The sequence below is a fragment of the Erythrolamprus reginae genome, chromosome 3 (assembly GCF_031021105.1).
Source record: "Erythrolamprus reginae isolate rEryReg1 chromosome 3, rEryReg1.hap1, whole genome shotgun sequence".
NCBI classification, from domain to species: domain Eukaryota; kingdom Metazoa; phylum Chordata; class Lepidosauria; order Squamata; family Dipsadidae; genus Erythrolamprus; species Erythrolamprus reginae.
Window position 1 is genome coordinate 195,933,745 of NC_091952.1, and position 26,003 is coordinate 195,959,747.

A 26,003-nucleotide genomic window follows, 5' to 3' on the forward strand; every position below is an offset into this window, starting at 1 on the left:
AGGATGCTTGGCTGCATAGCTAGAGGTATAACAAGCAGGAAGAGGGAGATTGTGATCCCCTTATATAGAGCGCTGGTGAGACCACATTTGGAATACTGTGTTCAGTTCTGGAGACCTCACCTACAAAAAGATATTGACAAAATTGAACGGGTCCAAAGACGGGCTACAAGAATGGTGGAAGGTCTTAAGCATAAAACGTATCAGGAAAGACTTAATGAACACAATCTGTATAGTCTGGAAGACAGAAGGAAAAGGGGGGACATGATCGAAACATTTAAATATGTTAAAGGGTTAAATAAGGTTCAGGAGGGAAGTGTTTTTAATAGGAAAGTGAACACAAGAACAAGGGGACACAATCTGAAGTTAGTTGGGGGAAAGATCAAAAGCAACGTGAGGAAATATTATTTCACTGAAAAAGTAGTAGATCCTTGGAACAAACTTCCAGCAGATGTGGTTGGTAAATCCACAGTAACTGAATTTAAACATGCCATATATATCCATCCTAAGATAAAACACAGGAAATAGTATAAGGGCAGACTAGATGGACCATGAGGTCTTTTTCTGCCGTCAGTCTTTTATGTTTCTATGTTTCTATTGGTAACAACTTTCAACAATACAGTTGGAAGTTAGAGAGTTTGATTTTATTAGATACAAAATATTCATGTAGAATATATAAAGGAGAGTTAGCAATAAACACAATAAAAGGGAAAATATTTAAAGAAAGCTTTATTTTTTTTAAAAAAATGAACTCATACATTGTCATTTGAGAAGTCATAATCAAAACAAAAGTTACTTACAATGCTGCTTTCAACAGCAAAAGTGCAGTTTCCATGATAGTATACATTAATAAATTTACTTTATTAAAATTTACAAATACTTGAGTTACCTATAAATTTATTTTCTATAAAAAATGGAAATTTAATAATTTACATTCATAATGTGCATCGTTAACAACATATTTAACTATTTTTCTGCCAAACCCTCACCAATTAGTTGAATAGTAAGAATTCCATTTTTATCTGTCTCGACCACCAATACACATTTGAAAATGCCTGGAGACCTTGGTTTGAATTGGACTGGTAAATTGCAGTAGTGGTGACATCTGTGAGAGAAAATGTGCAAGAATTAGATGAGCATTTAACAGACTTCAACTTATTTAGATTGAGAAAAAGCAAGTTCTGGAGCTCTATTACCAGCAGAGTATTTTCTTATCATAATAGTATATTACAGTTTGTCAGTTGGTTGTGCTACTCTGGAAAGGAAACAGAAACGTATGGATTACAGTGATCCCTCTATTATCGCGAGGGTTCCGTTCCAAGACCCCTCGCGATAATCGATTTTTCGCGATGTAGAGTTGCGGAAGTAAAAACACCATCTGCGCATGCGCGCCCTTTTTTTCCTACGGCCGCGCATGCGTAGATGGAGGAGTTTGTGTTCCCCGCCGCCCACGCAAAGGGGAAACCCCGATTTGGCTCCTCGCTGCTGCTGCGCTACCGAGCAGATCAGCTGCTGGGCGGCCGAAGGAACCTTCCCTGGGTCTTCCCCCTCTTGCTGGCGGGCGGGCGGCCGGGAAGACCCAGGTTGGGGGTTCAGGGGGGTGCTGGGAAGCCACCCAGGCCGGCTGCGACCTTTTAAAACAGCCGCGCCGCTTCCCAGCTGAGTCCTGAAGCCAAACGCGGAAGTTCGCCTTTGGCGTTTGGCTTCAGGACTCAGCTGGGAAGCGGCGCGGCTGTTTTAAAAGGTCGCAGCCGGCCTGGGGGCCTTCCCAGCACCCCCCCGAACCCGGGTTGGGGGTTCGGGGGGGTGCTGGGAAGCCCCCCAGGCCGGCTGCGACCTTTTAAAACAGCCGTGCCGCTTCCCAGCTGACTCCCGAAGCCAAACGCGGAAGTGGTTTTTTTTTTAATTAATATTTTTTTAAAAATTGCGATATAGCGTTTCGCGAAGATCGAGATCGCGAAACTCGAGGGATCACTGTACATTATTTTGTATACAAGTAGTCCTTGGGGGTATGAGGCAGTTGGAACCAAGATTGCCATCACTGAACAATATGATGATGATGATGATGATGATTATTATTATTATTATTATTATTATTATTATTATTTATTTATTTATTGGATTTGTATGCCGCCCCTCTCCGGAGACTCGGGACGGCTAACAACAATAATAAAACAGTATACAAAATAATCCAATAGTAAAAACGATTAAAAACCCATTAATATAAAAACCAAACATACATACAGACATACCATGCATAAAATTCTAAAGGCCTAGGGGGAAAGAGTATCTCAGTTCCCCCATGCCTGACGGCAGAGGTGGGTTTTAAGTAGCTTACGAAAGGCAAGGAGGGTGGGGGCAATTCTAATCTCTGGGGGGAGTTGGTTCCAGATGGCCGGGGCCACCACAGAGAAGGCTCTTCCCCTGGGTCCCGCCAAGTGGCATTGTTTAGTTGACGGGACCCGGAGAAGACCCACTCTGTGGGACCTAACTGGTGGCTGGGATTCGTGCAGCAGAAGGCGGTCCCTGAGATAATCTGGTCCGGTGCCATGAAGGGCTTTATAGGTCATAACCAACACTTTGAATTATGACTGAAAACTGATCGGCAACCAATGCAGACTGCGGAGTGTTGGTGTAACATGGGCATATTTGGGGAAGCCCATGACTGCTCTCGCATTGTAAAGAGTATTGTCATGTGATTGCTAACTCTTAGTGATAACTGCACATCCAGTTGCTGTTGTAACTCCAGGACACACAAACGTGAGAACCTGAGGTAAAGACTGTGTAGTTGCTGCGGAGGAGAGGGAGGAGCTGACTAAAAAAGGACACCATGCTACACCAGAGGAATGAAGTGGGACCAGGGAAGGAGGCCCTTATGCCACATAAAAAGAGGCCAGAGGAAGGAGGGAGCCATGCGAATATAGGAAAGATGGGGGAAGTAGGACACCTCACTGTACATATGGAGGGAATCTAGGGGCATGTATCAGAGTAACTTGTGACCTTCCCTGCTGGCTTCTGCATTGATTATGTTTGTTGCTTAGACAGCAGGAAAGGCACAAATGGCAACCACATGACCATAGGGGGCTGCAACTTTCAAAAGAATGAGCTAGTTACAAAGCACCATTATTGCAGTTATATGACCACGGGAGTGGTGCAATGGCTTGAATTTTTAGGATTAGCTGTAAGTGCCATTCATTCAATGCTGTCACAACTTAGATATGTGACTGAACAAGTGATTTTTAAGCAAGACTACCCCAGTTCACAATGACAATTTCTTCTAAAACATCAATACTATTCAAGACAATTTTACATATCTGATAACTGAACCAGGGTGGCTCAGTGCTTAGAATGTAGTATTGCAGGCTAATTCTGTTGACTGCTGGGAGTTCGAACCTCACTGGTTCAAGGTTGACTCAGCCTTCCATCCTTCTGAGGTCAGTAAAATGAGGACCCAGATTGTTGAGGGCAATATGCTAACTCTGTAAACTGCTTGGAGAGGGCTATAAAGCACTGTGAAGTGGGATATAAGAGTAAGTGCTATTGCTAAGTAAAGATGCATAAAGCAATCAAATAGGCTAAAAAGAAACTGTAATACCTAATACACAGTAGGCAATCTGTGGGTCACCAGTGGCATCAAACATATTTTCAGACTGTCCTGCCAAATTTTGGCAGGAAACTTTCCCATTTATTAATGCGTCAGTTCTGTGATATTGTTATATATCAGGTATGTTTTATTTTATTTATTGAATTTATATTCATCAATTGCTCTCAGTGGCTGAAATAATTATTTTAAAAATGGGACTCTATGAATGGAAAAGGATTGGTTGCTGCTGCCGTAGCCATAGGTAACCAGTATTTTCACTCCAAAGTTTAATCTACAAAAATTTAAAAGCAATGACATCACTAGTGTACATTATTGCTTTGTGCTCCTCCCTCCCCTGACTTAAGTAGGAGTACATGGATGCAGAATGAAACAGGGATCAATTTATTTCATGGCATTTGCAGAATCAATAATATAGCTCATGCTAGCCAAGTGATGAAATTAATCAGCAGGAAAACCTTTGTAGGTCAGTCTTCAGCGACCAAATCTGCAGGTTGCATACCCCCATATTATAAACAGTGATTCTCTTACTGACTAATCTATGGAAGAATATTGTGGCTCACTCTGAATCTTCTGCAGATAAAAAAAGGCTAAAACAGTAATATATTTTGTAGACTTTCCTTTTTACAAGTATGTAAACTTTTCAGGTACCCATCTCTCTTATGATTTTCATTCTGTTTCTGCAAAATCTATTCCAAATTATTACTAATATTAAATATTTAACAATAAAGGAAACTAATAATAAAATCTAAAACCACTGGGATTTTGGAAGCAATTAAAGAAAGCCAAAGCTACAGCAAACAAGGTCCTCCATGTATATTGTCAGCATTCATAACTGGGCTATGCCCAATGATAGAAATGCTGTATTTAAACCAGAGTACATGTGGCGGTGTGGTTGTTCAGTCAATAATACAAGCCAACATATAGTAAAATTATTATTTACAAGATACTGTATACAATATCTCCATAATATTACACTGTAATTATAATACAGACCATAATATATATTTTATTCGCACACAGCAGGTACATAGGGCATTACATATATTCTCTCATTCCCAATTTGCAATTAGGGTCAATTATGGTTATTGTGGTTGTAAGTCATATGACTAGACGGTTATTTAATAATAATATGACCATTAGTTTTTGGCCTTTTCACAATAGTTGTTAAGCGAATGCTACAGTCATTAAGTGAATGCTGTAATTATTAAGCAAATCAATTCATTTGAATTGGCATTTTTAGACCAGTTTGATCTAGTGCAGGGGTGTCAACGTGGCGGCTTGCGGGCCAGATGCATCACATGCAGGCCACACCCACCCCAGCTCTGCAAAGGTAAAAACATTGCAAAATATCAAGTTACAGCTAGGTGATACTATACATGAGTTTGATATCTGTGGTTTAGTGGTTAAAAAACTAGAAAACAAGAGACTGAGCTCAAGTCCCGCCTTAGCTATGAAAGGCAACTGGATATTCGTTGCCTTGAGTTATTATAAAATAATAAAGATGAGATATGAATAAATATAGTGAATCTGGCAGATGTACAATAGTGAAGTGCCCACAAAACACGCCAACATAAAGCTGACCTGCCCGGCAAGCAGTCACATGATTAGGGGAAGCAGTGTATCCATTTATTGAGGCTGGGGATACTGTTGAACCCAGCTCAAGAACAACATAGAAAAATCCAGCCAAAATTCAGTTTATTTGTTCACACCAGAATCTTGCCAGATTACGCTATATGAACCTCACCATAGAGATTATAGTAAGTGGCTATCCTAACACTCTGTCTCTCATTCAGATATAAGTTGTGTTGTTCTATGTGGTTCATTTTACCTCCTCCTGCTGGTACCACCTCCTGGTTTTACCTACCATCCTATCTGTTCTGTTAGGACTGTGTCTAAAACACTTGGGTTGGCAATATACAGAATAAACTGAGCTATGTCTGATTTGCTAAGGTGTTGCAGACTGCCACAAGAGGGAGCTAGAGTTCACGTTTATTTCTCTGGAGTCCCACTGTTTCTTTTTGTCTAAGCTACTCATTGTTAATGGCTACTCACTGCTGTATACAGTATTATAGTTACATATTACAGCTAAAAAAAAATTAAACTTAATATCTTTGTTTATCACAAAGACAACTGGTAAGAAAATGTACTTGGTAATGTTGTATTGTTATTCTGACTATTATGTTAAAGTGACCAGATTGTAACCACGGCAAAGCGGGAGACCATTGCAGGGGAATGACTTGGGGGGGGGGATGCTGGCATGAGCCCAAACTCGCGAAGGCTTCAACAGGGGCTCTGCTTTAAAGCCTCTTCCCCTCAGAGCCATGAACGTCTAAACAAACAAAGAAACCGAGACTCCCCGGGGAAACTTTTCAGTCCCAACCCCTTTGCATCTCTGTTGCAACCCTGGGCAGGCATTTCGGCTCCCTTGTAGAGCGCTTGGGAGGTAGGAGATCGCAAATGGAACTCAGCTGCGGTCTTCAAACCGCCAAACATCGCAGCGTCCAAGGGCAATGGGTTGGCAAGGCGGGTGTCTCCACTGACTCACCAAGAAGGGGAGATAGATGAATAGCGCGAGAACCGGCAGGCGGCTTGGTGGGGGAAGCGCTGAGGGGCTCCTCCTTCTTGGAATGCAAATGAACCACACCCATTTTAAGACCCAGTCAACGGTGTCTTCCCCATCCCCGTGCTTCTCTACCACCCCAGCTTTTGCTTTGCCCCATGGTTTCCCTGCAGTTCAAAAGGAAGCGTCAAGAAGTGAAAGGCAAAGGGCGGCCTGGATGAAAATGCAGGGAAACCGCAGGGCAAAGCAAAAGCCGGGATGGAAGAGAAGCTAGGGGGTGGGGAAGGCACCGTCGGCTGGTTATTAAAAGGGGTGTGGTTTATTTGCATTCCAAGGAGAAGCCCCTCAGCATTCCACCCCCGCCAAGCGGCCTGCAGGTCCTCGCACCTTGTTGCTACAAGCCTAAAGATGACTAGACATCCCGTTTTTAAAAAAATCAGGACTTTTAATAAACGCCGCGGGATGCAGGACAAATTGTTCAAAAGTGGGACTGTCCCGCCAAAAGCAGGATGTCTGGTCACCTTATATTATATGTATGATTTTGTATTGTTTATTTGAACATGCTATTTCTAAAAGTAAACTTTAATTCAAGTTAATATATCTGTGTGTGGCTGAGTAGGTATTCACAACTAATCTCAATATAAACCTTTGCAAACAAGGATTACTCTGCTCATACATTAAAAACAGTTATGGGCCCAGACAGATATTGAGAGTTAGTATGAATATTCTGTTTCATATTCATCTTAACCTCAAACAGTCATAAAATGACCAATCGTAAAGAAAGGAATATCTGTATGCCTTCTACTGTCTTAAGAAAAAAAATGTTTTATTTTATTTTCACTCACCTCAAATTATAATGGGAATGCTTGATATAAAAAGGCTCTCCAGGGCTTCTAAAGTTGAGCTGTAATTTAATAATTGTTTAAAATATTTGAGTTATTTGATTTATTACCCAGCAAGTATATAATCTCTCATGAGACATAAATTTCAATTAAAACAGCCATATGCAGGGTCCAGGAAGAAAAAAAATATAACAGCTAAGCTTGGGCTACAAGTTATGATACATAGTTCAATATTAGTATTTTCATTTAATGTGATTTCTGATTTTAATAATTATTACTATATTAAGTGTTAGGCATGTTAGTGTGAAGATTTACCAAATATAACTTTAAACAAAACTTGGAAGTCAATATACCTGGCAGGAAGACATAGAATAATTCTTCATGCTGATTTTCAATGTAGATGATTCACCAACCTTAGTTGGAGGAAATGTATAGACATCTTCTTGAGCATATACACCTTTCCTGGTTTAAAAAAAAGAAAAAAATGCTACTAAAAATAATTCTGTTTTAATTGGTATTTGTAATTGGGAAGTTACTTAAAGCTACAAAATGTTTTTTATATGACCAATTAATGTCACTGTTTTAGTCTTAGGAAACATCTGAATTAATTTTCATGCTCACAAAATAAAACTGCATCCTCCCCCCATGTTTAATTGAATAAAGAGTATTTATATGTAGACTACGTCATAGTTTTGAATCTTGTGTTTGTCAAGGATTCTGAATGTAAAATATTATTGTCTCTGATAAGAAAATTGTTCTATGTTCGGGTAAATTTATTCACTGGGGAAAATAATCAGTTTGGGATGACTAGTTCTTTCTTTCTTTTCTTTTCTTTTCTTTATTTTATTAGATTTATAAGCCGCCCAACTCCTGATGGACACTGGGCAGTGTACATAAATAAAACAATATGCTACAATTATAACCCCACAATCATCCAATTTCTAGGCTGGAACAGAATACTATAGCTCAACGGCCCCAGGCCTGTCAGCAAAACCATGTTTTTAAGGCCTTCCGGAAGTCTAGGAGGGTGGGGGAGAGAAAGAGGGACAGAAGGGGGAGGGAAAGGTAGAGGGAAGAGAGGGAGATAGAGGAAGGGGAGCATTATGAAAAATTGGGGAAAAACAGACTGATGATAAAAGTACAAAGGGTACAAAATTAGGATGCTTATTTATAGTTTATTGGATAGACAAGTATACTGTTTCCCCAAAATAAGACATCCCGATAATAAGCCCAATTGGTTTTTGAGTGCATGGCAATAAGGCCAAGCACTTATTTCAAGGTTCAAAAATATAAGATAGGATCTTATTTTCAGGGAAACACGGTATGTATATTTTGATATGACTTACGTATGGATATTTATGTGATGGTGAAAAACAAAAACAAAGAGAATTTACTTTCCTTAGAAAGAATGAATATGCAGAAATGTATTTTATAAATCATCCAACTTACATACCATATATTGTCATCAAATATACTGAGGTATTCTCTTCTTTGTGATACATCTCGAATATTGATTTTTACCAATGATGATGTAGACACTTTGTTTTTTAACTGTTTATTGCTTAGGGTACTCTGTTACAATATATAAATTGCAAAACATAATTAGAGAAGTACTATGATTTTTACCCATAAATTATGCCGAAACCGAATCAACAAACTAATTTTAATCTACAGAAATTAAGTAAATCAGAACTATTACTTAAAGCTGATACTTTCATAATAAGGTTAGTATCATTATAGGTACTTGCTAGAGTGTAAGGAAGGATGTAAGAGATAAATGCTAGTATTTTATCAAATGCTGGTATTTTACGAAGTATATAACATAAGATTTCGCAAAAATATTCTATTTAAATGGTTCATTTTAAGGCTTCAGTCAGAAAGCAGTTAGACATAAACACACAAATTGTTTACCATGGGATGGGGTTTTTTTCTTCTTCCATTCAATGTAAAAGGAATGTTATAATTATGACTAGTTCAAACAAAAATAACTACATCATTCATATTCTTACCATTCCACAAAACTGAAGTCTATATTTATCTGTCAAATGAGGCTCATGCAATGGGTGACACTCAAGATCCCAAAACTGAGAATAGTGCCCTTTGTCTCTAGGTAGAAACAACACTATAATCTATCAAGAAATTAAAAAATAATGAATGTATGACTATTTGACCAAACTTAATTGAATTAATATAATGAACTATATTTTAACATGATGACATGATTTTATTTTTAAAAACACACTGAAATGAACTAAGGGTGCGGTAAGAAAACATAATCAATAATTAAAGCAATTAAAAACAAAGAAAATGAAGCAAGGCAGTCTAGACTAACCATAAAAAGCAACCACATCTGCACCCTCCCCAACAATTTATTAATCCCAGGCCTGAGACCAAGCCAGGTTTTAAAGGCTTTTTGGACCCTCAGAAGACAACATACTGTCTATATCTCTGGGGGTTATTCCAGAGGGTGGGAGGTACACTGAATAGGTCTGATAAAATGACAACATTTAATGAAGGGATCTGGAATTCATGAACTTGGTCCAAACATACTGGGTAAGCAGAAACCTCAGTAACCAAGTCTTATGCCATAAAAGAGCTTTAAAGGTAATAACCAGCACCTTGACTCCCTGTGGAAGCCAATAGGCAGGCAATGAAGCTTGCACAGCGATAGTGATAGGTGCTAATAATATTTACAGAAAATATTATGGTCTTTAGTGTAGTATTGCTATTCTCTTTTCCATCATACAATAAGATCAGCAGGCAATGTACATCTCACATATATATGGAGAACACAGTCCTTACTAGAAGTGTTCCTCTGCTCTGCCGACACTCCAGACTAATTTGTTTAAGCAGTTTGCTGACATAGCTGCAACTGTGTGAGTTTAGTAGACATGCTACGGTATGCTAGGGCTCAAAGGTCAGGAGGCATATACTGACCATGAGTCCACGGAGAGGGGCAGCATATAAGTCCAATAAATAAATAAATTTATTTCGACTTCTATGCTGCCCGAAGGACTCAGTTTAAATACAGTATGTCACAGAAGTGAGTATACCGCTCACATTTTGTAAATATTTAAGTATATCTTTTCATGTGACAACACTGAAGCAATTATTGACCTCCTCAGAGAGGGTCCGCAACTTGAGCGTGCTCCTTGATCCACAGCTCACATTAGAGAAACATATTTCAGCTGTGGCAAGGGGGGCGTTTGCCCAGGTTTGCCTGGTGCACCAGTTGTGGCCCCACTTGGACCAGGAGTCACTGCTCAGTCACTCATGCCCTCATCACCTCAAGGCTTGACTACTGTAACGCTCTACATGGGGCTACCTTTGAAAAGTGTTCGAAACTTCAGATCGTGCAGAATGTAGCTGCGAGAGCATTCATGGGCTTCCCTAAGTATGCCCATGTCACACCAACACTCCGCAGTCTGCATTGGTTGACGATCAGTTTCCGGTCACAATTCAAAGTGTTGGTTATGACCTATAAAGCCCTTCATGGCACTGGACCAGAATACCTCCGGGACCACCTTCTGCCGCACGAATCCCAGCAACCAGTTAGGTCCCACAGAGTTGCCCTTCTCCGGGTCCCTTCAACTAAACAATGTCGTCTGGTGGGACCCAGGGGAAGAGCTTTCTCTTTGGCGGCCCCGACCCTCTGGAACCAGCTCCCCCCAGAGATCAGAATTGCCCCCACCCTCCTCGCCTTTCGCAAGTACCTTAAAACCCACCTCTGTCATCAGGCATGGGGGAATTGAGATATTCCTTCCCCCCAGGCCTAAACAATTTATGCATGGTATGTTTGTATGTATGTTTGTTTTTTAATACGTTATTTTAAATATTAGATTTGTTATATGCTGTTTTATTATTATTGTTAGCCGCCCCGAGTCTCCGGAGAAGGGCGGCATACAAATCTAATAAATAAATTAATTAATTAATAAATAATAAATAAATAAATAAGAGTTTATCTTGCCTTTCCTTTTTAGGAACTCAGAGGAAATTAACATTTCCTTCATTCTTCCTGACAACAACCCTATAAGGTTGTCTGGGCCGAGAGACAATGGATTTCTCAGTAACTTTCTGTGGCTGAGGGTGGACTTCAATCTGGGCTGCCCCCCCCCCCCTGTCTGTGTACTTTGTTTATTAACTTTTTACTCATTTGGGAGTATAAAAGCTACATATGTTGTTCTTTACTATCACCTAGTGGTCATTATTAAAAATACACAGAAATGGTTAGGTTGGGATGGCGGCAGAAAGATGAAACTAATTTCAGACAATAGAGATAGCAACAGCCTAATTTCCCAGAAGGAACTGTCCTACTGCATTTTCTTATGCCTCTGACTTCTTCCTCTTCCTTCCTTATAAATTTGTGTAGAAAACACTCTTCACTGTTTAAATCAAGAAAAAAAAATATGCCATGGGAAAAAAAGGAACATAATTTTTCCAAGGATTTTAGAATATCGCTATCCTCTGAAAACAATTGAATGAAAATGAACTTTTGATAAACTTTTGAAAATAAACAAACAAAAAAATCTTGTATCTTAGCCATGTATTTCACCATTTTTTTCTGCTCAACTGCCAGAATTGCAGAATTGCCACCATGTATGGTAAAGGTAACAAAGTTAAAATTAATGTTGCTAATAATGAATGGCAGATGACCCTTAAGGGAAAGAGCATTTATTGGAAACACCTTAAACTAAGCACATCTTGTCCAGGCTTTCCACATCAGCTGCAGAGCTTAATCATGTCAACTTAAGGACATAGTTGTTTAAGGTTTGTACTAATCTTAATTCCACTTTGTACCTAATCACACTTTGGCCTTCAAAGTTAGGCTCTCTATAGCCCCTGGTAACATCATTCACACAGAATGTGAAAGTAAAAGGCAAGAAAAGTATCTTTCCTGAATGCATAAAGGGTAAAGATAATGGAAGAGCAACTATTTCAGAATAATTGGAAATTATTCCAACAAAAAGAATTCATTTTGTGCAATGTACTCAAAGAACAATGCTTTCGTATAAAGATAAAGGTTTCCCTTGCCCAGTTGTTTCTGACATTAGGAGTCTGAGCTCATGTCCATTTCTTAGCCAAGGAAGTAACAGGAGCTCACCTCTTCCTGCGGCACTTGAACCTGAGCTGACAAGTTCATATATTTAGGACTAACAATAAAATCTTACTGATATGCATGATTTATTTTCAAAATAGACATTTCTACAACAACCTGTCTTGAGGAACACTTTTATCAATTATAACCTATGAGTTTGGGGCATCTCCTCTTCCTTTAAAGACAATAAAAATACAATGCATTACTAAGAACATGATCAAATAATGACTTACTTTTTCTTTTCCACAAATTTCAAGAGTACCTGAAAGATAGGAACATTGGAAAGCAGCATATGTAGCTCTGTAAACATCTCCACTTTCATCAAAATCCTAAAATTAAACAATTATTAATCAAAACTATTAGTTAAATAAAGCAGTGTTTAAATAAACTTTAATTACATTACTTTTGATTGATTAGAGATAATGAATTTCAATAATAGACGGTATTTTTCGTATTATAAATTTACAGGAAGAAACCAAGAAAAAAAATAGTTTTCTGTGTCCGTGCATCCCGTTTTCCCCCTCCCTGGCCCCCAGAAGCACTCTGCAGTGGTTTGCATGGTCCATTTTTGGGGAAAACAGGTCCGTTTTGGGCTTCCAAGCTGTCTATGCATTGCTTTTTTGCCCTCCCCAGCCCCCAGGAGCACTGTACAGGCCAAAATTGGGCACGTGTTTGGTGAAAATGGGCCATGCAGAGCATCGCAAAGTGCTTCTAGAGGCTTGGGAAGGCAAAAACATGACATGCGGAAGGTTCGGGAGGCCAAAAACACCCATATTTGGTCTATAGGATTCACTTAAATTTTCACCCACTTTTAGGGAATAAAATGGTGTGTCTTATACTCCAAAAAATACAGTATTGTGTTCATAGTGTAACCATTATATAAAAATTGTTTCTTTTGTTATCGATTCTATTATTATGAAACACTTAAAATTATTTTACGTTTTCACTAAAAGTACATCTATCATTTCTTGATTCAACAAATGAATTTCAGATAACAATATATGTGAACAAACTAAGGCTGGTGATATTAAACCTGATACATAGTGCCCTTAATTGACATATTTTCAAAAGCATTAAAATTATGTTTGTCTGTTTTTAACCTTCAATAGGGTGAAACAGTCATAGGGTGACAATTTTTTAATCAAAGTACACGTACCTCAAATGAGCTATTTTAAAGAATGCATCCAAAATCCAGGACCCACTACTCCCATAGGAATGAAATCTCAAGAATTGTTTTGGCAAAATACTGTAGTAGCTGTGCAGCTGCACCAGACCACCACAGTCCTGTGATGTGGTTTCCGACAGTCCCTGCCAGCTTCCCACAAGCAAAATCAAGGGGGATACTACCTGGAAGTCAGAACTTACTCCTTCTGCCAATGCTTTTTGTCCACCCATGGCCAATCTGCTTATCAGTTAATAAAATATCTCTAAAACAATGACACAGTAGGTCGTGGGCTATCTAGTGAATTCTGAAGTGTTTTCTTAAAATAAAAACCAGGTTTTTATTAAACAGAGCTTAACAAAACATTCCAGCCACACCTGCTCTTCTGATGATATCACCGATTTCCACATATGATATTTATCAATTTTTTCTCGTAGGTAAGAAAAGCAATCAAGCATATTAAAGCAATCAAAATTATTGAATGAAATATGAAATTGCTTTCTGCAATAATATGAAATATAATATTTAATACAAATTATTTCATTTCTGATTTGATTCAAACTTTTACATCAGCAGTATGTCAGTTAGGAATAACTATAACTACAGTAGTTCGTATATACTGGTTAACTAGTTTTGTAAGTGAAGAATGAAAAGCATGTTAACCTACATGATGCTTTGAATAAACCATGTTTAATAAGTAGTTGCAGAGAATGGCTGCAAAGACCGATAAAAACACCAAACAAATTGCTTAAGTGAACAGATTATTTATTTACAAGAATTTATGTGGAAATTTTTCTTCTAGAAAATTTTCTTGTTCCAATCTTTGAAAATTAGATTTTTTAAAACTAACCTTGACATACGGTGGTGCAAATGAAGTCAAAAACCATTTCAAATTTTCATCTCCATTATTTTCAATCTCTAAGTATTTTTCTGTAAAATAAAATGGCCAAACAGTAAAATGTTAGTGGTATATTTCTCAGCAGTCCACAGAAACAAGCAGTTTGTTGAAAATCTAAGCTCTTTATTTGGTCAGGAGTGATAATAAGTTGTAACTATAGTATTGTTGCTTTCCTACAGAAGACTAATGTGATAGAAATATTCTCTTCTCACTCCAGCATTTTCTGAAGGCTGAATTTGAAAAGTCCACAGAAGTTCATGCTAGTCCTCAATTTATGATCACAATTGGATTGGAATTTCCACTGATAAGTTGGTACAGTCATAAAGTGAGAAATCACATGACCACAATGACTTATAATGGTAATCCCAGCATTCATTGTGGTTATTAAGAATTGCAGGTCATTAAGTGACAATTAATCCCATCCCAAGCCAAGCCATTCCAGGTTTGGTTCTTCTTCCCAGCCCTGAAGTTTAGCAGGCTAAGGGACTGTTTTCAACTATCTCCCCACACTTCCCTCCTATCTCTGCCTTTTGAGTCATCCTGCATCCTGCCTTGAGGGATGGCAAGAACCTCAGGCCTGCATGATTCTGGGCCTGCTTTCTACATCTCTATAAAAAAGAGACAGCAAAGACAGTGAAAAGATTCTGCAATGTGAGAAATTGAGCTTATTTTTTGTTTTTATTCCCTCTGTGTCTGCCTGTCTGTCTCTCTCTCTCTCTTTTAGCACTAAAAACAAGTGCCCCAAGGATACCAATATATCTAAGTTAGAATTTACCTGAGTGTTCACCAGATTTTGTCTCAGGAAAAAATATGGTCCGATTTTTTATTTCAAGGTTAGTGAGCTGTTTTTTCTGGCATGGCTGTATGTGACCAACAGCTAGTTCAGACTGCTGTTGATGAGCACCCGTTTTAGTAGTTGGCGAGCACTTTTTAGATGACTCCTCATTGATATTTTCCCGAATTTGAACCTTAACAAGCTATAAATAATAGAAAGACGTAAAATTCATAGCTTTTTCTATATTTGTCCCGAGTTAGCATATTTAGAACTGCTATCTAAGACACATACCCTAACATATTAGGAAATTAATTACTACACAAGACACAAGAAGAGTTTTTTTTCCGAACGCCATCACTCTACTAAACAAATAATTCCCTCAACACTGTCAGACTTTCTACTAAATCTGCACTTCTATTCTACTAGTTTTTCTCATCATTCCTTTCACCCATTTCCTCCCATGTTGACTGTATGACTGTAACTTGTTGCTTATATATCCTAATATTTTATTAATATTGCTTCTTCATTGCTTATTTGGCCCCCTATGACAATCATTAAGTGTTGTACCACATGATTCTTGACAAATGTATATTTTATTTTATGTACGCTGATAGCATATGCACCAAGACAAATTCCTTGTGTGTCCAATCACACTTGGCCAATAAAAATTCTATTCTATTCTATTCTATACTGCAATGTGAAAATAATAAATGTAACTAGCTAATAAGCAATCATATCAATAGTTTAATAGAAAGTATGAATTAAATCTTTTTAAAGTATTTGTTGGACAGCAGTGACATTTGCAACATCATTTTTAGAGCCTTCTTACAAGTTCAGGAGGGCAAAGTAAGATATCTTGATTTAGATGCTATTGAAAATGTTTCTTTAAAAAATATTAATGATTGTATGGTTTTGTTCTATTTTTAAAATTAAGAATTATTAAAAGTATGAGATTACTGAATAATTTCTCCTATTAATGAATCTATTGATATTGTTTTCCCCTTAAAGTTATAGGTTCTTAATTGTACCAATAGAACTTAATCAACAATCTTTCCAACAATTATACTTGACCAAATGGACTTGATTCATTGGTTTCAAATGAGCAAGTGAATTTTAAAAAATCTAAAATTTTTGCATAATCAGAATGATTCAGCTACACTGCTATTATTACAAGAGTTGTCATGATGGTTGTATATGTATGCTGGTTATGAAGTGTGAATGGTGTTTACATGACCACAGGATATTGCAAGTGTAATAAATGCAAGGTTTGGTCACAAAGCTATTTTACACCATTGTAACTTAAAATGGTCAGTAAGGAAAGCAGTCACTAAGCAAGAACAACTTGTAAATAATAAAAGTTTGATTCCAGTTTTTATTAGCTTAATTAAAATGTGAATGATACCCTTTGTCTTATATATCATTGGAGACAATACCCTATTTGTCAGGCAATCAATTAATATTTTAAATATAGAGAGGCAATGTAGAACAAAGATTATTAATATGAAGAGCATGCCTTGTTGATACCGATGAAGATTTTTGTTTAAATTTGCATGTACTGTATTATTTTATTTGTTTGTTTGTTTGTTTGTTTGTTTGATTGATTGATTGATTTGTATGCCGCCCCTCTCCGAAGACTCAGGGCGGCTCACAACAACAATAATACAATATACAGAATACAAATCCAATATTAGATAAAAAGCTAAATTTAAAACCAATAAATATTAAAAACAATCGGTACTGCACAATCACACCATTCTCATGTATTACAGTCAGAAAAAAAGGTGGTGGTGGTTATGTAATCCCCACCCTCCTTGCTTTCTGAAAAGGTTTGAAAACTCATCTTTCCCGCCAGGCCTAAGGCCATTAGATCTCCCCCCCACAACCGAATGTATTTAGAATGATCTATTGTTTGAGTGAATGATAATTGAATGTTGTTAAGTTTTTAGGATGTTTTTAAGTTTTTTAACTGTTATTAAGTGGATCAAATTGTTTTATTATGTATTCTATGTTTGTTGTGAGCCACCCTGAGTCAACGGAGAGGGGCAGCATACAAATCCAGTAAGTAAATAAATAAATAAATAAAGTACAGTGGTACCTCTACTTAAGAACTTAATTCATTCCGTGACCAGGTTCTTAAGTAGAAATGTTCTTAAGAAGAAGCAATTTTTCCCATAGGAATCAATGTAAAAGCAAATAATGCATGCAAACCCATTAGGAAAGAAATAAAAGCTTGGAATTTGGGTGGGAGGAGGAGGAGGAAGAAAAGGAGAAAGAGAGTCACTGCTGAAGGAAGAAGGTGAGGTGAGGAGAATAAAAAAAAATCCAAAACTTTAAGACTTAAAAAAGAGGGACTCAGGCGGCGAGGAGGAGCACGCACCTCCAATACACCCCGGCGTGAGGCTGCCTCCCATACACTGGCTGCTTCTGCTGCTACTTGCTGCCTCTTCCTTCCCATGCTGAAGGACTCCCCTCTCCTCTCCTCTTGCTCACTCGCTTTGTAGCCGGCGCCTTTCCTTCGCTGTGGTGACTCCTCGGCTGCCCCGAGCGAAGGGAGTTTCTATTCTCTGGGAGCTGGCAGAGGTTCATTCTCTCTCCAAGCGCCCAGACAAAGGAAAATGCTTCATTCGCTCTGAACTGCAAAAGCCTCCTTAAGCACCACCGTAAGGCTCCTCTGGCAGTCCAGAAAAGCCCGAGATGGCTGGGATTAAAGGGGGAATGGCAGGAAACTGACCGGGCCTTCATGCCACTCTCAAATTTCCTGGGAAATTTTTCCGGGCTTGGGTTCTTAAATAGAAAATAAGAAGAGGCAAAAAAATCTTGAACACCCAGTTCTTATCTAGAAAAGTTCTTAAGTGGACGCGTTCTTAGGTAGAGATTCCACTGTATTTAGAATAGTCTCAATGTATTTCAAATTTGCGAAACATGCTCACCATCTTTCATATTTTATCATTGTTATTCCTATAATGTCGCCACATTCATTGGAATAAAGTTCACTAAACTGATGAGACTGATGGGGTTTGATAATCAATAATTCTCATGTTGGAATAAATCAAAAGTACCTGAGTACGTATGTATTGATTTTTTCCACTAACAGGTACAAAGCTCTAGGACTAGCCTTCCAAACAGAGTTCAAATATTCATATTTGTTATTTCATTGCCATTTCTTTTGCAGTTACTTCCCATATTTTTCAGAAAATATGCTTACAATATTAAAACTAGGGTGTGACATCATGAGTAATGCTTTGTTTTAGAACTTTGGCACATTTTTGAAGCACTTACTTTTTGTCCACCATCACAAAGTATGTATATAAGACCATTCCATGGAAGTATTGATTTATTATCTGCAAGTGACGGATTTGGACTCACATTAATTGAAATAGTGCTCCTATAAAATGAATTTAATATGAACTTTAGTGAAATGAGAAAATTTGATGCAATAAACTATAATACTTGGAGATTTGTATAGAAGATTCATAAACTTCACTGTGGTTAAGGAATAATGAAAAACTTCATATACTGATGGATTGATCATTTAGCAAAACATCCATAAATCACTAGAATACTACAGATTTATTTTATAGTATATAAAAATAGATCAAAATATCCATAAATTGTGTTCACATAACCTGCAGCATGGAAAATTTTAACTATATACTGTATATACGCAAGAGACATATGAACAGCAGAAAGGTTATCAACTTTTTAATGTCAGTTTGTAATGGATTCTACTGCTTTCAGATGATGTTGCCACATTCTCTAAGACACAAAAAAAAACATTCTTTCTACAGCAGTTTGATTCTCTTGAGTGTTAGGAACTATACCTCAAAATTGGAGGAATAGGACAAAAACAAAATTTGTAATTAAAATGCAATTAGAATTATCTTATTAAGGTTAATTAAACAATTAATTTACTTCTTACAGATTGTTTGTAATTCTTCCAGAATTACAGTCAAATGGCATTAGGAGCCACAGTATTGGCCATATAAAAACTCTTATAACAAAATGAAATTCATTAGACTCGCAGTATGATTCTATGCATATATTCCAAATTCAATGACACTTTTAGGCAAATGAATACAGAATCAAAAGTCATTATCTGTCTGTTTTCATTAAATATTCAAAAACAATGGAAGTACCTACCCTGGCTCAATATTTCCATGTTGAGGAGTTACAGTAAGACAATGAGCAGGCCATGATAATTCAAATTTCAATGTTCGGTTTGAGTTATTTGTTATTTGTGTATATTTAGTAACTGTTGCACCACCTTTTGAAATAAGAATTGCATGAGTTTTCATATCTTCTACAAACATTTGAATTATAAATATTTTTTATACTTACTGTTAACTTAAAAAAACTTGTAAATTTGCCCAAAAAATGATATCCCTTTTTTTCTGAATTGGTAACCAATTATTCAAGATGGAAAATTATCATATTCCAAGGTCCCATTATATTGTATGATTAATAATAATTAATAACTTACATATAAAAATAAAGACTAAATTAACAGGGGAAAGGTCACAACAATATTTTTATTAAGTGTTAAAACCTGTTAAATTACTCACTTTGAAAAGGAGCTGTGAGAATCAGGAATTCTGGTTGAAGAGTCCAAGTTTCATGAAAAGCAAGGGTATCTTCATTTAAGCCATAATTTTTTGAAGACAGGGCGACGCCATGAGGTCCTTTAACGGGTAGTACATCCAGAGTCATAGCAGATTTCTCAGGAAAACCAGGTCTTTAAATAGTTAAAAATCAGTTAATCACTAGATATTAGGCGAATAAAGAGGGGGAAATGAAAATGAAAGACAATCACCAAGTTTTGAGACTGTTACAACATATGACAATCATAGGCAAGCTCCACTAGGGTCATAAGCCTAGGGCTCTGGAAAATATTTAGGGCTAAATGTAACAGAGCCAATATCAACAAGCTTGTAATGGAGGCTAAAGTGCCTTGCCTTTTTTATGTGTATTTATTTTGTCTGTTTGTATTTAGATTTTTTTTCATTAACATTGTATATAGTGAGCCATCCAGAATTATTTGCTTTAGACAGCCACATAAATGTCAAAGAAAAAAAGACACGTCCTCCCCTTCCTTGAAACTCCGTATGCTTCCTTTCCTCACCCCCTTTAAATTTCACATTTCCAAAGGAGAAACCAAGAAACATTGACGTTTTCCAGCTCCTAGGTGAATTTTTTCAAAACAGTTCTAGAACCATAATCTGTTGTTTCCCTGGAATTCCCGAGAAAGAATGGGAATTTAGAACCATATCCATATAGTGCCGGGATGGCGAACCTATGGCATGCATGCTACTTGTGGCACACGGAGCCATACCTGAGGGCACACGAAACGTTGCCCTGTTAGTTCCAGCTTGATTTTCAGCCTTCTGGAGGGTGGGGGGAGGCCATTTCTCCCCTACCCAGGCTTCAGGAAATCCTTCTAAGCCTGTGGACGGTGAAAAACGGACTCAACGTGTCTACCGAAAGTTCAGAGATGAAGTTCTGATAGGCCTGTTGGGCCACTTCTCACCCTCCCCAGGCTTCAGGAAGCTTTTTTTCCTGAAGCCTGGGGAGGGTGAAAATTGGCCCAATGGGCCTACCAGAAGTCCAGAGGCTTCAGTGAGACCTGTGTGCATACGCGGGGGAGCGGCAATGTGGTGAGTGTGTGCACCCATTTGTTTGGGGGGAGGGCATTGCATTGTGGGTTTTTTGGCACTTGAGCAAAAATAGGTTCGCCATCACTGATACAGTATCATGTGAAAGTAATTTTATTCTTTATTCTTGGGTTACATTTTCTAAACTTTATAATTTGGTTCTAAACAAAATAGAACAAAGGAAAAAGGTATCGGAAATACATAAGTTAAAAATAGATTTCATTCAGATACAGTGTTAAAATTTACTGGTGCATGTTAATTGGCCACTAAGATCTATTTTTATTTTATATGTAATTCCCTTATTTAATGACGAACTGATCATTAACAATTTAAAGATTTAAATTTTATTTCATGAGCAATTTAATGCATTCTTTTTAAAAAATAAATAAGTCATTACCTCTCCAATGCCACTTGATGTACTGAAGATGGCCTACTATCAGATATGGTGCTAGCAGAATCATTAACAACAGAGAGTGTAATCTTTCGCATGTTTGTCAAAAAATACTGGAGATCGTTTAAATGTTGCGGAAGGTCATATACTAGAAAATAATTAAGGCAAATTGAATTAATCAAAGAAAAGCTCAACCATTCCAATATTATAGTTTTGCAACCCATTAATAATCTTTATAGTTTCACCATACTTTATTTATTTATTTATTTATTTATTTATTGGATTTGTATGCCGCCCCTCTCCGTAGACTTGGGGCGGCTAACAACAATAGTACAAAACATCATGTAAATCCAATACTAAAAATAATACTAAAACAATTAAAAAACCCTTATTTATAAAACCAAACATACATACAAACAAACATACCATGCATAAATTGTAAAGGCCTAGGGGGAAAGAATATTTCAGTTCCCCCATGCCTGACGGCAGAGGTAGGTTTTAAGGAGCTTACGAAAGGCGAGGAGGGTGGGGGCAATTCTAATCTCCGGGGGGAGTTGGTTCCAGGGGGCCGGGGCCGCCACAGAGAAGGCTCTTCCCCTGGGGCCCGCCAAACGACATTGTTTTGTTGACGGGACCCGGAGAAGGCCCATTCTGTGGGACCTAACCAGTCGCTGGGATTCGTGCAGCAGAAGACAGTCTCGTAGATACCCTGGTCCAGTGCCATGAAGGGCTTTATAGGTGATGACCAACACTTTGAATTGTGACCGGAAATTGATCGGCAACCAATGCAGACTGCGGAGTGTTGGTGTTACATGGGCATTTTTGGGAAAGCCCATGATTGCTCTCGCAGCTGCATTCTGCACGATATGTAGAATAAGCTACTTAGTGCTACCTAGGAACTATAATATAAGAAAAAACTTTTGGCTAAGGTCGGAAATTAATTTTAGAAATAGGTGGGGGGGGAAACAAATTAGTAAAAATGTCTGATAGACAATTCATTCAATCAAATGCCAAGGATATGTAGAGTGTGTCAAAAGTCCAATGAATGGGAATCATAGCTGGTGCCTACAGAATCGTGACAAGAGGGAGTGAGAAGAATATAATCAACTTGGAGGAAGTAGAAGTAGAATCAATGTCAGTAGAATCTGATCTCTGCATCAGTTTTATAATACAATGGTATTTACAAAGTGAGAGAGGAACGCAAAGAAAGCAATACATTTTAAGTGTATGCATATAATATAAGTTACATAGAATTTCAGAATACCTTCTTTTACTAGCTCTTCTCCGAGAAATTCTTCATCAAATTTAATATTTACTACCGGATTATCAGGAGAAAGTATTTTTTGCAATTGTTCAGGTTTATGATGCATCGTTCTAAGTAGAAAATTTGAATATAATTTTAAAGATAACATTAGTTTCATGAAGTAGTTGATAAAACAAAGATACTCTATAAAAATAGTGGTTCCAATTGTACTGGTTTAAAACAGCATATCCAAGAGTACTAACAAGATATAGCTGAGCTACTCCTTGTCATATATATAAACAAAATATAACAATGGATGAAATTTAAAATCAATGTAATTTTGATTCTACACGGAAAAAAAGATTATCCAATATTTTAAACATTCATGGCAAACCCAAGAATATTACTGACAATTATTTGCTTTATAATTTCAATTTGTAGTGGTTCCTGAAGAGATCAATCTATTCTGAGTCCTCTGCATGATGATGGGATTCAGGAAGTAAAGATTTTAGAGACTATAACTAATAAACCCATAAAGATGGGTTTTTCTGAAGTTAATATTCTTTTTGGTTTGTTAAAGAGATTCATAATCATAACCTGCCAATAAAATACAATTTTTAAAATCATGATCTGACAGGCCTCCAATATGCATGAATCTTTCATATTATCAAATACAGTTCTGAAAAATGCAGGTGGGACATATACAACTGGAATCAGAGGCTTTCCACTGCAGCCATCTGCAGTATAAAACAGTTTCAGATTAAAATTGCAAAGACATGGAAATTGCGCACAGGGACGCATGAGTGGGGAAGCAAAAAACCTTGCTGAACGGGCCCATATGCGCGTACCTGTGCATAATTTTGCTATCTGCACAGGTGCAGAAAGCATAATTGCACTCGATCCCGCACTCGTGTTCCAGAGCTGCTGTGCTGCGCATAATTAGCTGTTCCGGCAGCAGCCCACCTCTGGAAGAATGTATTTGGGATGCTGTAATTCACTGTTCAACAATTATCAGCACTGTCAAGACAAATCTCATAACTCTTACATTAATTAATACTTTAAAAATCTACCTTGTCCTTGTTAAATTGCCCTTTGATGTGAATAGTATAATTGACATTGTACTATTGGCATTTGATTGGGATTCTTAGTACCATAAAGAAAAAATGAAGAAATTGAAAGGCAACATTAAAAGTCCTCTAAATCTAGTACATTGAACTATTAAATCTTATATAATATAGATTAAAAACTGCATAAATGCAAATTATTTCAGTATATGGAATTAATTTCCTGATATTTGAATTTACTCCCTTCTTTTGAATCAATTATCTTAGACTGTGAACAGAATGATTGTTAAGGGAATAGCTATGAGTTTTTAAAGCTACTTTGGCTTTCAAAAAACAGATCTCACCTGTAACATTGTTGTCTCAAAATTTCATCACCATAAAACAAGCAAATTGTAGACAACACTGATAAATTCTTGATTTCTTCAGAGGGAATATATGTAACTGCAATTCTCTGAGAAAGATAGTTATTGTATTAAATTTCAAATATTTCTCTAAGCACTACATTTCATTAAAAATATGTATGGATACAAAACATAGAAACATAGAAGTCTGACGGCAGAAAAAGACCTCATGGCCCATCGAGTCTGCCCTTATACTATTTTCTGTATTTTATCTTAGGATGGATATATGTTTATCCCAGGCATGTTTAAATTCAGTTACTGTGGATTTATCTACCACGTCTGCTGGAAGTTTGTTCCAAGGATCTACTACTCTTTCAGTAAAATAATATTTTCTCATGTTGCTCTTGATCTTTCCCCCAACTAACTTCAGATTGTGTCCCCTTGTTCTTGTGTATACTTTCCTATTAAAAACACTTCCCTCCTGGACCTTATTTAACCCTTTAGTATATTTAAATGTTTCGATCATGTCCCCCCTTTTCCTTCTGTCCTCCAGACTATACAGATTGAGTTCATTAAAACAAAATTATAATTAAATTCATATCTTAAAATATCTAAGAATTTACAAAGGTCATATTTATTCAAGCAATTACTGTACATGGTTTGCTTTAAATGTTTACCTGCTTTGAACCTTCTTTAAGGATGAACTTTTCTGGAAGGATTCTTATTGTATTTGGATCTATGATACTTTTTTCATAAATGTTTTTAAAACACAATGCTTTTACATAGGCAGCCCGGCGGCCCGTATTTTGCACAGAGAAAGTAGTATGACTTGTTTTACCAGGTGCTAAATCAGGCAATTCTAATATATATTTGTTAGCGTGTTTTTTAACATCTTCTAATCTCACGTTGCTTTTTCCTCCATAACCATACAATGGTATCTAAAATAAAGAGGGGAAAACAAACACAGATAGGAATGACATTAATTGAAAGAGTCCCTTCATATTGCTTTTCATTGGTTCAAGAAAAGGGAGGAACCTTAATTTTTGAACGTGTATAAAGATCTTCAGGTATACCCACTTACCAAGTTAGCAGAATGTTAAAACTATAAAGTGTTTAAATTACTATAGTGTTTAAACTGCTTAGAGATATCATGTCTGAAAGATTGCCTTCTCCTCTATATATTCAGCTATTTGCTCCTATATAGTGCATATACTTTATATTGGAGGGGAATATCAGAACATTAAAAAATCCATATTGCATGAATAAGGTCTGTTCTTATGACACTGAATATAGACCACAAATAGCACAATGGTAAATCAGCATTATTTTTTAAACCAGATTAATTAGATATGTAATATTAACTGAATGTGTTACGTGTCTTTTTATTTATTAAACAAACAAATATAGCTGCTCAACTCACACACAAATGAGTCTGGTGGCTTACAACTTTTACAAAAAATCCATCACATTATAAAAACCTATAAAGAATCTCAGCTCATCACCCTTGCAGCAACAACACAATCAAATCAGCAACTTGATCTTTCTTAAAATATGTCTGCAAAAAAAGCCCTGAAGTGGCATTTAAAGCTTTTGTATCTCTGAAGCTATACTACATTTTATTTTATCTGCACTTTTTTTTTCTGCTTTCCTTAAGAAAGTTTATAAGTGTGCCATTCAAATAAATATACAGTTTTACCACTAAGTGATACAAGTCCTGTAATAAGAAGTAATACATATTTCAGAAAAGATGGGGATTATAATTTCTTAAATTCTCATTCTCCCATATTAATCAGAGCTAAAAATATATACTCCCTCTGTCAGGAAACAACAGCCACAATGTATTACAATAGTACAACATGGTCAGAGATTGGATTCAGACAGGCTAAATAGATTGTGTTAAAAATAAAAATTTAAATGTATAGGTAACAGTATATGTAAACTTTGAAAAGTACACTAAAAAGTCCATAATGGCAAGAAATGTCAGACAAATGTTTAAGGATATTTTTTTCTGTTAGAAATGGAAAACGGTCATATTGTATACGTTTATTCTGATCATGTTCTAATTTTTTCCCAATTTAAATTGAAAAATGCATCATCTAAATTTATTTCAGAGCTGAAGAAAAACAATGTAATAAAAATACTTAAGCATCACATTATAAGTAGCGAAGACAACTTACAGTGAATTTGATTCCTAGCTGAGATAGAACACCAAGCTGTTTCATTTCCAGCTTTGCTGACATGCAAGTTAAACGATATGGTGTAAATGTTAGACAGATACTATGATCTTGCTTTGGGCGGATCTTGATTTCGCAGTTATTGTATACATATTCTCCAACTTTCAACTACAAATGTAGAAAGGAAAAAGTCATACTAAGTTTACCTG

At 36.8% G+C, this 26,003-nt stretch overlaps 1 protein-coding gene across 11 annotated transcripts in view; it reads right to left on the minus strand.

Annotated features, from left to right (window-relative positions):
* Positions 1–710: 710 nt before the first annotated feature.
* Positions 711–26,003, minus strand: part of CEP192 (centrosomal protein 192) — a 60,703-nt gene continuing 35,410 nt past the window's right edge. For all 11 annotated transcript variants that reach the window (XM_070747484.1, XM_070747479.1, XM_070747475.1 and 8 more), the window contains 16 exons: positions 25,798–25,962; positions 24,298–24,558; positions 23,624–23,730; positions 22,237–22,346; positions 20,979–21,120; positions 19,496–19,665; positions 19,074–19,197; positions 18,213–18,318; positions 14,934–15,135; positions 14,111–14,190; positions 12,332–12,427; positions 9,013–9,132; positions 8,457–8,575; positions 7,357–7,465; positions 7,007–7,065; positions 711–1,102 (listed from right to left, as the gene is read on the minus strand). In XM_070747484.1, coding sequence (XP_070603585.1) covers positions 964–1,102; positions 7,007–7,065; positions 7,357–7,465; positions 8,457–8,575; positions 9,013–9,132; positions 12,332–12,427; positions 14,111–14,190; positions 14,934–15,135; positions 18,213–18,318; positions 19,074–19,197; positions 19,496–19,665; positions 20,979–21,120; positions 22,237–22,346; positions 23,624–23,730; positions 24,298–24,558; positions 25,798–25,962 — 2,109 coding nt within the window. In that variant the 3' untranslated portion in view covers positions 711–963. The remainder of the gene's footprint in view (positions 1,103–7,006; positions 7,066–7,356; positions 7,466–8,456; positions 8,576–9,012; positions 9,133–12,331; positions 12,428–14,110; positions 14,191–14,933; positions 15,136–18,212; positions 18,319–19,073; positions 19,198–19,495; positions 19,666–20,978; positions 21,121–22,236; positions 22,347–23,623; positions 23,731–24,297; positions 24,559–25,797; positions 25,963–26,003) is intronic.